General features: G+C 38.2%; 1 protein-coding gene across 1 annotated transcript in view; it reads left to right on the top strand.

Annotated features, from left to right (window-relative positions):
* LOC136872674 (golgin subfamily A member 3) overlaps positions 1–13,855 on the top strand; it is a 224,370-nt gene that overhangs the window by 94,940 nt on the left and 115,575 nt on the right. Inside the window, exons 8-9 of the mRNA XM_067146489.2 lie at positions 4,995–5,022; positions 6,826–6,851. Of these exons, the coding sequence (XP_067002590.2) occupies positions 4,995–5,022; positions 6,826–6,851 (54 nt within the window). The remainder of the gene's footprint in view (positions 1–4,994; positions 5,023–6,825; positions 6,852–13,855) is intronic.

The following is a 13,855-nucleotide window of genomic DNA, read 5'->3' as shown; positions in this document are numbered from 1 at the left end:
TTCTTACTTTATCTATCTACTTCACTTTTTCCATTCTTCTCCACAACCATGTTTCAAAACTTTCCAAATACTTTGTTTGTTTGTTTGTTTGTTTCTTTCTTTCTTTCTTTATGTCCATGTTTCAGCTATGTCCATGTTTCAGCTCCATATGTCACTACACTCCAAACAAAACACTTTCTTTCTTAAATGTCTTAAATGCCGTAGATGTCGAAAGCCCTCTCACCTTTCTGAAAGCTTCTTTTCCCATTGATATTCTGCTTCCTATTTCTTCTGTACAGCTTTCATTCCATGTCAACAAACTTCCCAAATATCTGAATGATTTTCCTTGTTCCAATTTTTGTCCTTCTAGTGTTATATTAACAGCACTCTCCTCCTTTTGTATTCTCATCACCTTAGTCTTTCCATCGTTTATCTTCATTCCGAACTCTTTGCCCACTCAGTATTTTCCAACATGACTTGCAGATCTTTTTCTGATTCCGCCAATACCGAAACATCATCTGCGTATTTTATGGTCTTTATTGATTCTCCTCCGACTACAACGCCTCTTCTGTAACAGTTTTTCGGCATATATATATTGAACAGAGCTGGCAACATGCAACATCCCTGTCTCACTCCTCTTCCGATACCCGCTTCTTCTGTTTCACGTTCATCTACTCTAGCCATCACCTTCTGATTCTTGTATAACTCTTTTATCAGTCTTCTGTCTTCCAGTCTACACCAATATCTTTCAGAATCCTCATCAGAATGTACCAGGTCACTCTGTCAAACACTTTTTCCCAATCAATGAAACATATATACATTTCTCTATTCACTTCTAACATCCTTTCTGCAATCATCCTTAGGCATCCAATTGTATTTCTGGTTCCTCTTCCCTTTCTAAAACCAAACTGGTCATCTCCCATATCCTCCTCTACTTTCTTTTTTATTCTTCTCAGCACTATCTTGTTCACTACCTTAGTAACATGACATATAAAACTAACTGTCCCACAGTCTTTACATTGTTTGACAATTACATTTCTTCGGTAAGGGAACCATAATGGTCCTAAGTAGATCTGGCCAAATGCCTGTATCGTATATTGTGTTCACCAGATTGGTCATTCAAACTATTCCTCCATTCCGTAAAGCCTTTAATGCTTCAGATGGTATCTGGTCACAGCCCATGGCTTTTCTTTCTGTTAGGTCCTGGATTGCCTTCTCCCCTTCCCATTTTCCTATCGTTGGTCATCTGGATTCTTCATTACAATTCTGCTCATTCTCCAGTATCATTGTTCCATGATCAGCTTGATGATCATATAGATCTTTTATATATTCCGTCCATACCTCCTTACTTTCCTCTAAACTTGATGTCATCTTTCAGTGTTTGTTCATTATTCCTTGCTTGCTTATCTTCCTTTGATTTCTCCGCATCGAACTCCTTGCTGTTTTAGCCACTATGATGCTGTTTTTTTGAACCTTTGATTGAGTATAATAAAATCTGGCTGTATCACCAGGACTCTTCCATTTATACAGCCTCCGTTTATGGTCTTACACCAGGTGTTAGCAATCCAAAGGTCAAGGCTATTGCATAAATCAATTAGCTTATCTCCTCTTTCATTTCTTCTCCCTGATCTGTAATCTCCAACCACATTACTCTGTCTTCCACTTCCCACTACACTATTCTAATCTCCCATCATCACAGTTCTTACTGGACCTTTTCCATTCTCCTCAAACACCTCCTCTATCTGCTCATAAATCCGGTCTGCCTCTTCCTTGTCTGCATCCGTTGTAGGCATATACACTTCAGTGATCATTGTATCAACAGGGTCACTCTGTATCTTGATTGCCAGTACCCTATTACTTACAGGCATCGCCTTAATTATACTACTAACTAGAACTTTTCTATACAATAGTCCTACTCCTCCTTGCCTGTGTTCTCCCTTATAAATCATCTTGTAATCTCCAGATAAAAGCTCTCCTTCTCTTTCCCATCGCACTTCACTTAATCCTAAAATACTGTACCATTGAAGTATTCAGAGAAGAACTATTTCAGTCAAGTAGGAGTATATGAAACTATCCGCGACGAAATTAAGCAGATTGAGATGTCATAGTAATCTGACAAGTCTAGGCTAATAGCGTACAGAAATAGACATTATCATGAAGGCGGTGTATATAAAAAATATGAGTTTCGAATTGTTGAAGAGAGCTAACACTGAAATAAATATCGACTGGAAATCTTTGTATTCAGAAGTACAGAAGTGAAGCTACAGATTTAATATCCAAATAGCATCAAGAAAAGAAGAATATTAAAATAAAATACCATAGCGAAGCTGAATTATTAATTCAACACGAGGCATCATGAAAGATATGTAAGAAATACTTAATATCAACGCAGATCTGTAGCAAGATGGGAAGACCAACTAGGTACGAAATGCCAAGACATTGAGACGGCTGTAAAGAAGAAATAGATCGCAGTACAGTTAACCTTTCCAAGATCTACTAAAGAGAAGAATATCCCACATAAAATTTGTGAAGGCAGCAGATATATGAAGAATCTGATATAATAGAGACTAAACCAAGCACTTCATTAAGAAAATGAATTAATTTCTTGGAAGGCTTTGGAGATGTTTGTCTTATGTCAGCTGATTCCCATTGTATTTTATGATTCTATGACCGAGTAGTGCAACATGGCAAAACTGTAAGATGAGGGAGTGGACTTCACGTGACGACCCGAGCCAAACCAAGATGATCCCATACCGTGGATGACAGCAGGGCCAGATACCAACCATGGACGTCGCTCAGAGATGTAGGAGGCCAGTCCCCAGGCAACAGGAATAACATAAGTTTCTAATAAAAATATACGTATTTAGTAGATAATATTTGTCTTGACCTCATGTGATTGAAAGTTAGGTGTGGTACCGCTTCAGTCGTCAGAGAAATAACCAGTGCTAGATATTCTCACAAGTAATTTCACTGGAGATCGATTTATAAGGAGTCCGGCAGTCTTCTTTAACATATAAGCAAATCCCAAACTACTGGACAGACAAGATTCAGCGTAAGTTTCATTGTGCCATAACCAATGCTGTAGTTCTTAATATAAAAATAGGTTGGAAGTGAATTATATTCTAAGTAGCAATGTCATGTTAATGTAGTCAGTGTGATTCAGAAGGCATATATAGGGAATACATTGTTGTGTTAAGGAAGGTTATGTGATATTAAAACACCAGAAAAGAGAATGGTTACAATGTATTGACAAGCTAAGGATCCAGTTGAGAATGTTTATATATATAGGAAGGTATTCTGGCATAGGGACGTGGTGACCCCATCGCCCAGTGGGAAACCACTGCAATCAGCTACCCGAGTATTGGCGGGAAAACCAAAACGTTTGCAGGGTATGGAGGAAATGCCTACTCCCAGTCCTGAACAACTAGGATGAACTTGTAGCGTTTCATTTATCACCAATTCATAATTCATTAATCACCTTTCCAGATCACATCTGGAGTTGTAAAGCCTGACCTCGGTCAGAAATGTTTTGATTGAAAGATCAGACAATCATTGATGAGTCTTCTAATGAATAAATCCACCGGTGTGGACAAACAACAACAAGGATCTGCACAAAGACTCTACTTGGAATCAGTTGGGTGTCAAGTAGAAGCCCTAGGCGAGTCGGAGTGCCTGGAAGCCCAACAGACAATCGACAGACAGCTGACAGACAGTGGACAAACCCAACAATGTAAGAAGAGACTTAAGTTCAACAAATCAGGAAAATGTTCATATTTTGCAACATTAAACATTAATTCACTAAGTAAGGTGGGCAAGTTGAAACATTTAACTTCTGTGATGGACCAACATGGGATTTCAGTAATGGCTTTACAAGAACTTAGGAACACAGACCAGGACCCAGTTGAATCAGGGAGTTATCGTCTCTATAAAGGACCTCCAGGACAAAGAGTAATGAAGAATGTCCCCCAATTTGGTGTAGGTTTTCTTGTTCATAGTAGCATAATAGACTCAATTGAAGATTTGTCTTCACACTCTTCAAGGATGGCACTTCTAACAGTTAAAGTAGGGAATAAAACTTATACTTTAATAAATGTCCATGCACCAACTAATAACAAAAACAATAAAGATAGAGAAGGAGTTCAAAACTTTTGGGAAGAACTTGATTACATATTATCGAAGATCCCTGATGAGCATATAAAAATCTTACTTGGAGATTTCAGTGCTAAAATAGGCAGAGAAAAGAAGAATCGCGCAGTTGTAGGAAAATGGCCAGCTCTTAAATTAACGAACAAAAATGGCCAAAGATTAATTGAACTTTGTGCAGATCATGGACTCATTTTGAAAACCACCAGATTCATGAGGAGACCACATAAACTTATGACATGGAAATGCCCTAACGTAAAATTGGGAGAGTTTCAGATTGATCATGTTGCTATGGATAAAGATTATCATAAAGAAATTTATAATGTCAGGGTCCTCCGTGGGGTAGACATTGACTCAGATCATTATATCTCAAAAATAAAAATCAAGTTAACACCAAAAAGGAAACACAAACGTCATCATCTCAAAACAACGAGAAATTATGATCCCAGTTACTTAATAAATAATAAAATATATTTAGAGAGATCCAAAACACCTTTAAATGACAAATTAGAGCCGATGATCAACAAACTTAAAACCATAGCTGAAGAAATTGCTCCAATTAAAAGGAGAAAGAAACATGCGTGGTGGAACGGGGAATGTGACAAAGCAATTCAAGCAAGGCACAAGGCATGGTTAAATGATCAACAGAGGAAAACAGAAAAATCTCGAGAAGAACTGATTAATGCCAGAAGACAAACAGCTAAAGAAATTAGGACAATTAACAGAAACTATCCAAAGGAATTGCTTAACACATTAGAGGAAACTTTCAATCAACATAAAACAAGCAATATCAATCTAAGTTTACCCCTCCCACACGTATGTTAAGAAATAAAAATGGAAAAATGGCACACAATAATCAAGATAATGCTAAGATCCTTGCAGAATACTTTAAAGAGTTACGTAATTGTGAGGATCCTGTGGAACATTTAGAATTTGACCCTAACCCAAAAAATAAAACTCCTTTACAAAAGATTATACCACCAGTTTACAATGAAGTTAAAACAGCAATTAATGCACTTAAAAACTACAAAGCAGCAGGAGAGAATCAAATAGTAGCAGAAATATGGAAGAATGCTAATGATCAGACTATTCAGAACCTACATAAATACATCATTGATATTTGGAACACGGAGAAGCTTCCTGAGGAATGGAATACAGCGATAATCCACCCGCTGCATTAGAAAGGTGATCGCTCTGATCCAAATAATTATCGGGTGATATCCTTGCTTGATATTCATACAAGATTTTATCCAAGATTATATACACCAGAATCCAAGAACAACTCGACCAAGAACTTCGAGAATATCGGGGAGGATTTCGACCATGTAGAAGCTGTCCAGGCCCTGAAGATGGTTTCCCGTGGTTTCCCATTTTCACACCAGGCAAATGCTGGGGCTGTACCTTCATTAAGGCCACGGCCGCTTCCTTCCCATTCCTAGGCCTTTCCTCTCCATCGTTGCCATAAGACCTATCTGTGTCGGCATGACGTTAAGCAAATAGAAAAAATAGAAGCTGTCCAGATCAAATCATTAGTTTAAAATGGATAATGAAGCACCAAAGTGTTCGAACTAAAGGTCTAGTCATCACATTTGTAGATTTTAAAAAAAGCATACGACAGTATTCATCGTGAATCATTATTAAAAAAGCACAGTTGAACGGAAACAATATACTATATTGAACAGCGCTTCCAGGTGGGAGAGGATGAGAAAGTTCTGGGGGAAGAAAAAGAAGAAATTAACTCAAGTGTATTGAGTTAAGTGCTCTAATGTGGGCGTAAAATGTGTAAATAATAATAGGAAAGTATTTATGCGTTGAGAGGTTATTAATATTAAAAAGAGGCATAGGTTCCAAAAAATATGAATGGGATCGCTTCCTTCCCACTCCTAGACCTTTCCTATCCCATCATCATCATAAGACCTATCTGTCTCGCTGTGACGTCCAAATTGTAAACCAAAAAAATTATTTTCAAATAACCAGGATTGTGGTGGTGTTTAGCAAATTCACAGAGGCTTGCAGACTGAATGCTGAAAGGCATAACAGTCGATAATGATGAAGTATGTGCGTTGTTATTATTCACATCTCAAGAGAAGTTTCAATATAAGTATACCCACAATGTCTACAGAATTTCATTGCTTATGTTAAATCACAAAAGAGGAAATAATTATATGATGTATTTTCATACTTTTTCATTTCATATCATTAAACAACCTGACTGAAATAAATTAAAAATAAGTACACTGTATATTTACTTCCATAAAGTATAATATGTCTGTCTCTGTGTGTAGAGGTTAGTGTGATTAGCTGCCATGCCCAAATGCTCGGGTCTGCTTCCCGGCTCTCCCACGAAATTTGAAAAGTGGTACGAGGGGTGGAAGTGGTCCACTCAGCCTCGGGAGGTCAACTGAGTGCAGAGAGTTTCTATTCTCACTTCAGCCATTCTCGAAGTGGTTTTCTGTGGTTTCCTACCTCTCCTCCAGGCAAATGCTGGAATGGTACCTAACTTAAGGCCACAGCCGCTTCCTTCCCTCTCCCTTTCCTACCTCTTCCAATTTTCCCAGCCCTACACAAGGCCCCTGTTCAGTATAGGAGGTGAGGCCGCCTGCACGAGGTACTGGTCCTTCTGCCCTGTTGTATCCCCCGGCCCAAAGTCTCAAGCTCCGGGGCACTGCCCGTGAGGCGGTAGAGGTGGGATCCCTCGCTGAGTCCGAGGGAAAAGCCAGCCCTGGAGGGTAAATGGATTAAGAAAGTTAGAAAGAAGGAAGGAAAGAAAGAAAAAAGTATAACGTCACATAGGCCTATCTCATATATGATAGTGATTTTTTATTAAATTATTATGGATTCATTACTATTATAGATAAATATGACGCTAAAGGGATAAAAACCAATTGATTTCTTAAGAGATGAGTGTTACGTCAAGGGTAATGAGACATCAATGAAATTCAAAAAGAATGTACATCAAAATACTGGAACTCAAAATGTCTGTCTAAATAATGTTTCACCCTACATTTGGTAACCGAGCAAGTGGCCACGCAGTTAGGGGCATGCAGCTGTGAGCTTGAATCCGGGAGATCGTAGGTTCGAACTACACTGTCGGCAGCCCTGAAGATGGTTTTCCGTGGTTTCCCATTTTCACACCAGGCAAATGCTGCGGCTGTACCTTAATTAAGGCCACGGCTGCTTCCTTTCCACTCCCAGGCCTTTCCTATCCCATTGTCACGATAAGGCCTACCTATGTCAGTGCGACTTACAGCAAATTGTAAAAAGAAATGAAGAAAAAAACAAATTGGTATGTTTTATCATTACTAACAGTGCTTCTTTCACTAGAAACCCAAACATATCAAAGCAGTGGCACCCCCCTCAAAATACATTCCCTTACCCATGAACTAATAGCACTATCAACTTGAGATTTGATATAATATGTTATATCGAATTTATGAACTTTAAACCTTTATCTCCAACTCTATCTCTGGAAGTTTCAAGGCAATAATCCTGGTTTTCATGGCATGCTGAAATAATGCTTGCAAAAGATTTAGCCAATAATATTGCAGACTTTTGTTCTTGTTAATTCTGTAATGTGATATGTGCGAGGAATACCAGTTGTGGCAAAGCATTATTTTGATCGACTAAGTGAAAAATCAGACCAATTCTTCTGAGTGTTCACATACCTGATTAGATCATGTGAGACGCTAAACACTGCCAAGTGAGAGTCAATGTTTTCGTGTAGCAGATACTTGCAGATAAGAGCTGATCTGTCTGTGCTAAACAGGAAGTTAGTGCTTGCAGCCACATTCCTCATTCTTGCATTCTATTCATTTCTACACAGTACTTGTAAAGGTTTTCGGAGATGCTGAGCACCGGAATTTTGTCCTGCAGGAGTTATTTTATGCGCCAGTAGATCTATCGACCCGAGGCTGATGTATTTGAGCACCTCAAATACCACTTAGCCAGGATCAAACTTGCCAAGTTATTGTCAGGGGCTCAGCATCTCAACCGTCTGAGCCACTCAATTCCGCTAATAATAATACTCTAGACCTACTAGATGGCACAGTAAACTGAATCTCTTTTCTGCGTCTATGGGTAAGTTACAATGAATTTTTTTGGAGTAAACACCAACTGTGTCAACAAAGATCTTCACATGCTGACATCGAACACGGAGTGTTGAATGGACCTTTTTCCTCCCTTCAAAAATCCGATCTCTACCTGCCATAAAGAACATATCCGCCACACCAAGAACCAAAACACAAATATTTCAGCTGTAGCCAAGCATTCTTACGAAACAAGACACGGAATATCGTTTGACAAGACCCAAGATCCTAGTAGCTGTCCCTTGGAAACTGAAAAGAAACACCTGAATGATATGAATTTAGAAGAACGACATAAAATCAGCAATTCTTGTATGCCTATCATACATAGATTAAGATATAGAGACCACAACATAAACACGCAGGATGAACCTCCAATTACATAACAGCGCGGGCAAGTCCCACTACTTGGCTGTGACACATACTTTCCAGAATTCTCTCGAGACAGCCAAGGGGCTGACATCAGCCAGAAAGGCTAGGATATATAAGACCAAGGTCAGGAACCACTCTTGTAGTGTAATTACTGCCTGGGAGACTGATTACCTCTGATAGAGTAGGGGTATTTCTCGCCTTGACAAAGAATACTGTAATGTATTCAAAACGTCGGCAAACTGCACATAATGTACAGAAAACAACAACATGGTTCAACCCGGAAAAAGAACTAAAGAATTCAACAAGAATGGCTGCCAAAAATAAAACAAGTGTTAAGCATACAAGTTTCTTACAAAAGTTGCTTGAAAATAGGGAAAGTATTCTGCTTCTCTGAAGCAAGAGAAGTAGGCAGGCAATGGGTAAAGAAGCTGTACTGTTTTTGCTATATGGCACATGATCTTTCATAGCATGTTATTGGCTAAGAGAAGCAATGGTCCATGATGCAATCACCTCATTCAAAAACTAACGATTCTTAATTGTTCACTCGACATTATTCTCAGAGTGTTCCAAATTCAATCAATCTTATTCATTAGTAAATGGTACCTTAGCCATCATTTTCATTTCCCCTTGTCCAGTTCCTGTCAATTTGGGCTGTTGATGGTACTTCTCCACCGTTGCCTCTCCTTCCACCACTCTTCTTCAGTAATTGTATTCCTGTCCAGTCCAGTCTTGTTTTTCTCATACTGTTCTTGACACAGTCTATCCGTCTTGCTCAGGGCCTCCCTCTTTCCCTCTATCTCAGCCTCCAACACTTGTTTTGGTATCCTTTGCTCCTCCATAACATGCCCAAACCATCTCAATTTATTCTTCTCCATCCTGCCACTCAGTTTTTCTACCCCTATTTCTTTTCTGACCTCAAGATTTCTTACTCTGTCTCTCCTTGTCTTCCCTACCACCCTCCTGAGGAACTTCATCTCACTGTCCTGAATTTTACTCTCATCTCTTACTGTCTTGGCCAAGTCTCTGATGCATACGTTAATGTAGGGGTATAGTGCATCTTGTACATTATCTCTTTACATTTTTTAGGAACTTCTCTGTCCCACACCATGTTCCTTGCGTTCTGTTAGAACGTATTTCCCGCTTGTACCCTTTTGCTGATCTCCTCATCCAACCTTTCATCTATCTAAAAAATCTTAGTATTTAACTAAAATAAAACAACATTAGTAAAATTTATGAAAGAGAGTTCCATTTAATTTAAAATAATTATGGTAAATGAGAGGTTTTTGTTGTAGCTACTATAGTAAGTTTTTCTACTCTAGTAGTTTTGTAGAATGGAATCTTACAGGGGAAGCATCAGGTAAGACAGGTCGAAACCTACCTTGAAATTTTTCTTTACACAATCGTTGTACTGTAAGAGGATAGCGTGCAGAGAATCGGCCTCCATGTTTAACTGTAAGGCTCTGAAATTGTATTGGGAATCCTGGTATACAAGCATGACGGGTGGCACAGCTGGACATCCCTGACCCAGCTCGGAGTTGTGGTGTGGCAGGAGGTGTATGCATGCAGTCTCTTGACCCCGCTCTAAAGCTGTATTGTTTCACTTGTCAGTCACTTTCAAAAAATAGCATAAATGACTGGTATAAATTGCATGATGATAACACAAGTTTTTGTACACCAAACACAACGAATTACCGTATAATCTCGAATACCGCCCGCCACTGAATAAGAACCGCACCCTTATTTTGAAAGAACAAATTTAAAAAAAAAAAAGGGGGGAAGTCAAAATTATTTACAATCTTTACTAACACACATCAAATGATTAGAAAATACAAATAAAAGTAAACAAACATTTCCAGAACGATGTCCAACAAGTTCATTCGACATCATCATCAGTACCAACTTTGGAACTTTCATCACCATCACCTTCCCACAAAAGTCGTCATCGCCACCATCCATAGCATTAGAAATGCTACATTTCCTGAAGCTCTTCCGTATGAAGTCTCCAGGGATACGATTCCTTCCCATCAAAATCCACGAACACAGCAGCTGAACTTCTGGGAGCTGAATGCGACCAGTTGGCGTCAGTGTGTGATTATCAGCCGCCATCCATTCTGTATGAGCTGTTTCAAGGCTGCTTTAAATGGACGGTTCACGCAGATATCCAGCGGCTGTAGCGTAGACGTCATCCCACCTGGAATGACTGCTGGGTTGGCTTTCCCATCCTTGATATGTTTCTTCACAGCATCTGTTGTGTGGCCGCAGTAACTGTCGAGAACAAGCAAGCTCTTTTGTCCCAATAACCAGGGCGACGTTGCCAGACACACTTTACCCAGTCTTCCACAAGTGAACTGTCCAACCAGCCGGAGTTCTGAGATGTGGCGATAACACCAGCGGGTAGATTTTTAGGAAGCGTCTTTCGCTTGAGAACAATGTAAGGCGGCAATTTGGTTCCATCGTCGAGAATACACAACATTACCGTACACCGTTGTTTTTCATTACCACCTGCTCTAATCATAACACTTTTCACACCCTTAACAATCACAGTCCTGTCCACTGGCATTTCAAAGTAGACTGGCGTCTGATCTGCATTGACAATTTGGGAAAGCAAATATACATTTTCCTTTCGCAACCAAATTATGTGACGCTGAAACGACATTAATTTCTCATCGTAGGCACCAGGAAGACGCTGTGAAATTGAGGTACGCCTTCGTACTCTCAACCCATTTCTTTTATAAAAATTACAATCCCATCCTCGGCTTGTCTTAAACCCTTCTGATGAAAGTTCCTTTGCTATCTCTAATGCCTTTAGCTGACATATTTCAGTTGACACACCATATCCCAATTCCCATATTTCTGACATATTTATAAAAAAAATTCAATTTCTGGAAACTGTACACTCAGTCCAGGAAAAGCTCTACCATCACCACTACATGTTAATAGCACATTTTTCTTCTTTCTCCAATCGCGAATACACAACTCATCAATATCGTATTTCCTACCAGCGGCACGATATCCAATAATTTCGGCTTCCCGAACTACTTTCATTTTCTCACTTGCAGTAAAAGATCGCAAACAGTTTGTGGAATTCATGTTGATACTCCAAGAACTTGCGCGAGACTGATGCCAAGCGCGGAAGTAGCGTATACTGAAAGCGGAGAGAGCATTTTCGCCAAGCCGCACCGGCGGTGATACCCAATTTACACGCATTCGGAAAGCTAAATTTCCTAAAATTTTAAATAAGACCCGCACCCGATTTTGGAAGCGATATTTTCGAAAAAACAGTGCAGGTGGTATTCAAGATTATAGATAGAACTTTGTTTTACTGTTCTTCACACGTTTCTTTCTTCACCAAACAATATTTAGCAGGCACTATGAACTTGAGAGATTGTGTAATAGTGTAATCTTTTGTGTAATTTATTGCAAACGATAAATATTTTATCATATCCCGAATTCATGGAGATGAAAATTGAAAATGTATAAAGTATAACAGTTTAAGGATTGTGTCTGCGTGGTGAACCTTAACTTTATCATCATTATGAAGTTAGAATTTCTGTTAATCGGTAGTAAAAAGCTTTCCACTGCCAGAAGATGGATTTGTCTAATGGTTGAATTATGCCCATGGTACCTGGAGGACTCTGAAACAGTTCGATAGTTTTGTCTGGAGAGATGTCTTCATGACAAGTTGTATCACTGTATGGTCCACAAATCCAAAAGCATGGCACATTTTCAGAGAACAGAAAAAAGGCTTCTCTAAACTATATTTTCAGTTGTTTTTTCCTGATTTTGTGGCAATGACAACGATGTTATCTGCTTTAAACGTATTTTTTAAATCCAGAAAACAATACAATAATTAATTTATGGAAATCTTGTCTCAATGCAAAACTTTGACGCTCATTTAGCAGCTCGCCTTTCCTTAGCCGCATCGGAATGGGATTCTTTTCAAAAACATGTCAATCCAAGACTAATTCAAATCATTTCAAAAAACACGACACTTTGAATAAAAAACATTAATTTAAAAACCAACAATGTGGCATCGTTTTCAAAAAACATTCACACTCTCCAACATAAACATAAAGTCTACCACAATTTTCCTTCACCAGTTATGAATCTCACAAATTTAGATTTGAATGAGTTTAGAGTTCCTTAGCAAGGGACGTAAATATAACTGGGTCAACTTTCTTAACAAAAGTAATATAATCAACACTGTAGCAGAATCAGAATTGGCCATCAGCAAATTATCCTATAAGAAACAAGATGAAATTAGATATGAAATAAAGAAAAAACTGCAGAATTTGTTCACAGAAAAACATGCAAAAAACCAGCATCCCAACTAAACACACTGCAAAATTGAAAGAAAAAAAACAAATAATGATGTAATAGTTACAAAAGCAGATAAGGGAAACACCACGGTTCTAATGAATAAGAATGAATATGTCAGTAAAACAGAACTTTTCTTTTCCGATAAGAGTTTCTACTTCATATCTAAAGATCCCTCCGATAAAATTCAAAAAAGCCTTAAAGGAATTTTAAATAATATTGTAACCCTTTTCAATAAACAACAAATTTTCAAACTTATTTTAATGAATACAAAACTCCCCACTGCTAGATATTTACTAAAGATTCATAAGACCAATGTTCCAATCAGGCCAATCATTAATTTCAAAAGTAGTCTGACTTACATTGTTTCTCGTTTCATACAAAAATTATTGGCTGAATATTATACATCTTCCAGTAGAACCTCTGTCAAAAATTTCATAGAATTCCCATGTCCAAGAAAGCTTATAAGAAAGGAATTAAACCATCCACACTTAGAACACCTTAATGTGTTTAATAGCAATTTTGTTGACAAAATTCTCTAAGATAAAAAAATAAACCTTCACTTTCAGCAGCAATAACCTATACCAAATCTCAAATATTTTTATAAAACAGAACCTCAATGTTGCCTTTAGAACTAACAACACTACTTCTAAACTTTTCTATAACAAACACACGTAACAAATCCGACAAACATTTGCAATCAGGGGTCTACAAGTTGACAGGTAACCAGTGCGACGCCAGCTATATCAGACAAACTGAGAAAAACTTTCAAATCTGCTACAAACATGTTAATGCAGCTAAATACAAAAGATTTTCCACCTTGAGTGAACACATGAAAGATCACAATCACTCATTCTCCACTGCAGATAAAGATCTAGATATCCTACATATAACCAAAATGGGAACTTCATTAAACATTTTAGAAAGTATTTATATAAATCTCAAAAAAAATCCAATCTTAT

Source organism: Anabrus simplex, chromosome 1 (assembly GCF_040414725.1).
Source record: "Anabrus simplex isolate iqAnaSimp1 chromosome 1, ASM4041472v1, whole genome shotgun sequence".
Taxonomy (NCBI): domain Eukaryota; kingdom Metazoa; phylum Arthropoda; class Insecta; order Orthoptera; family Tettigoniidae; genus Anabrus; species Anabrus simplex.
Note: the sequence above shows the minus strand (reverse complement) of the source record. Positions and strands in the feature narration are given on the sequence as shown.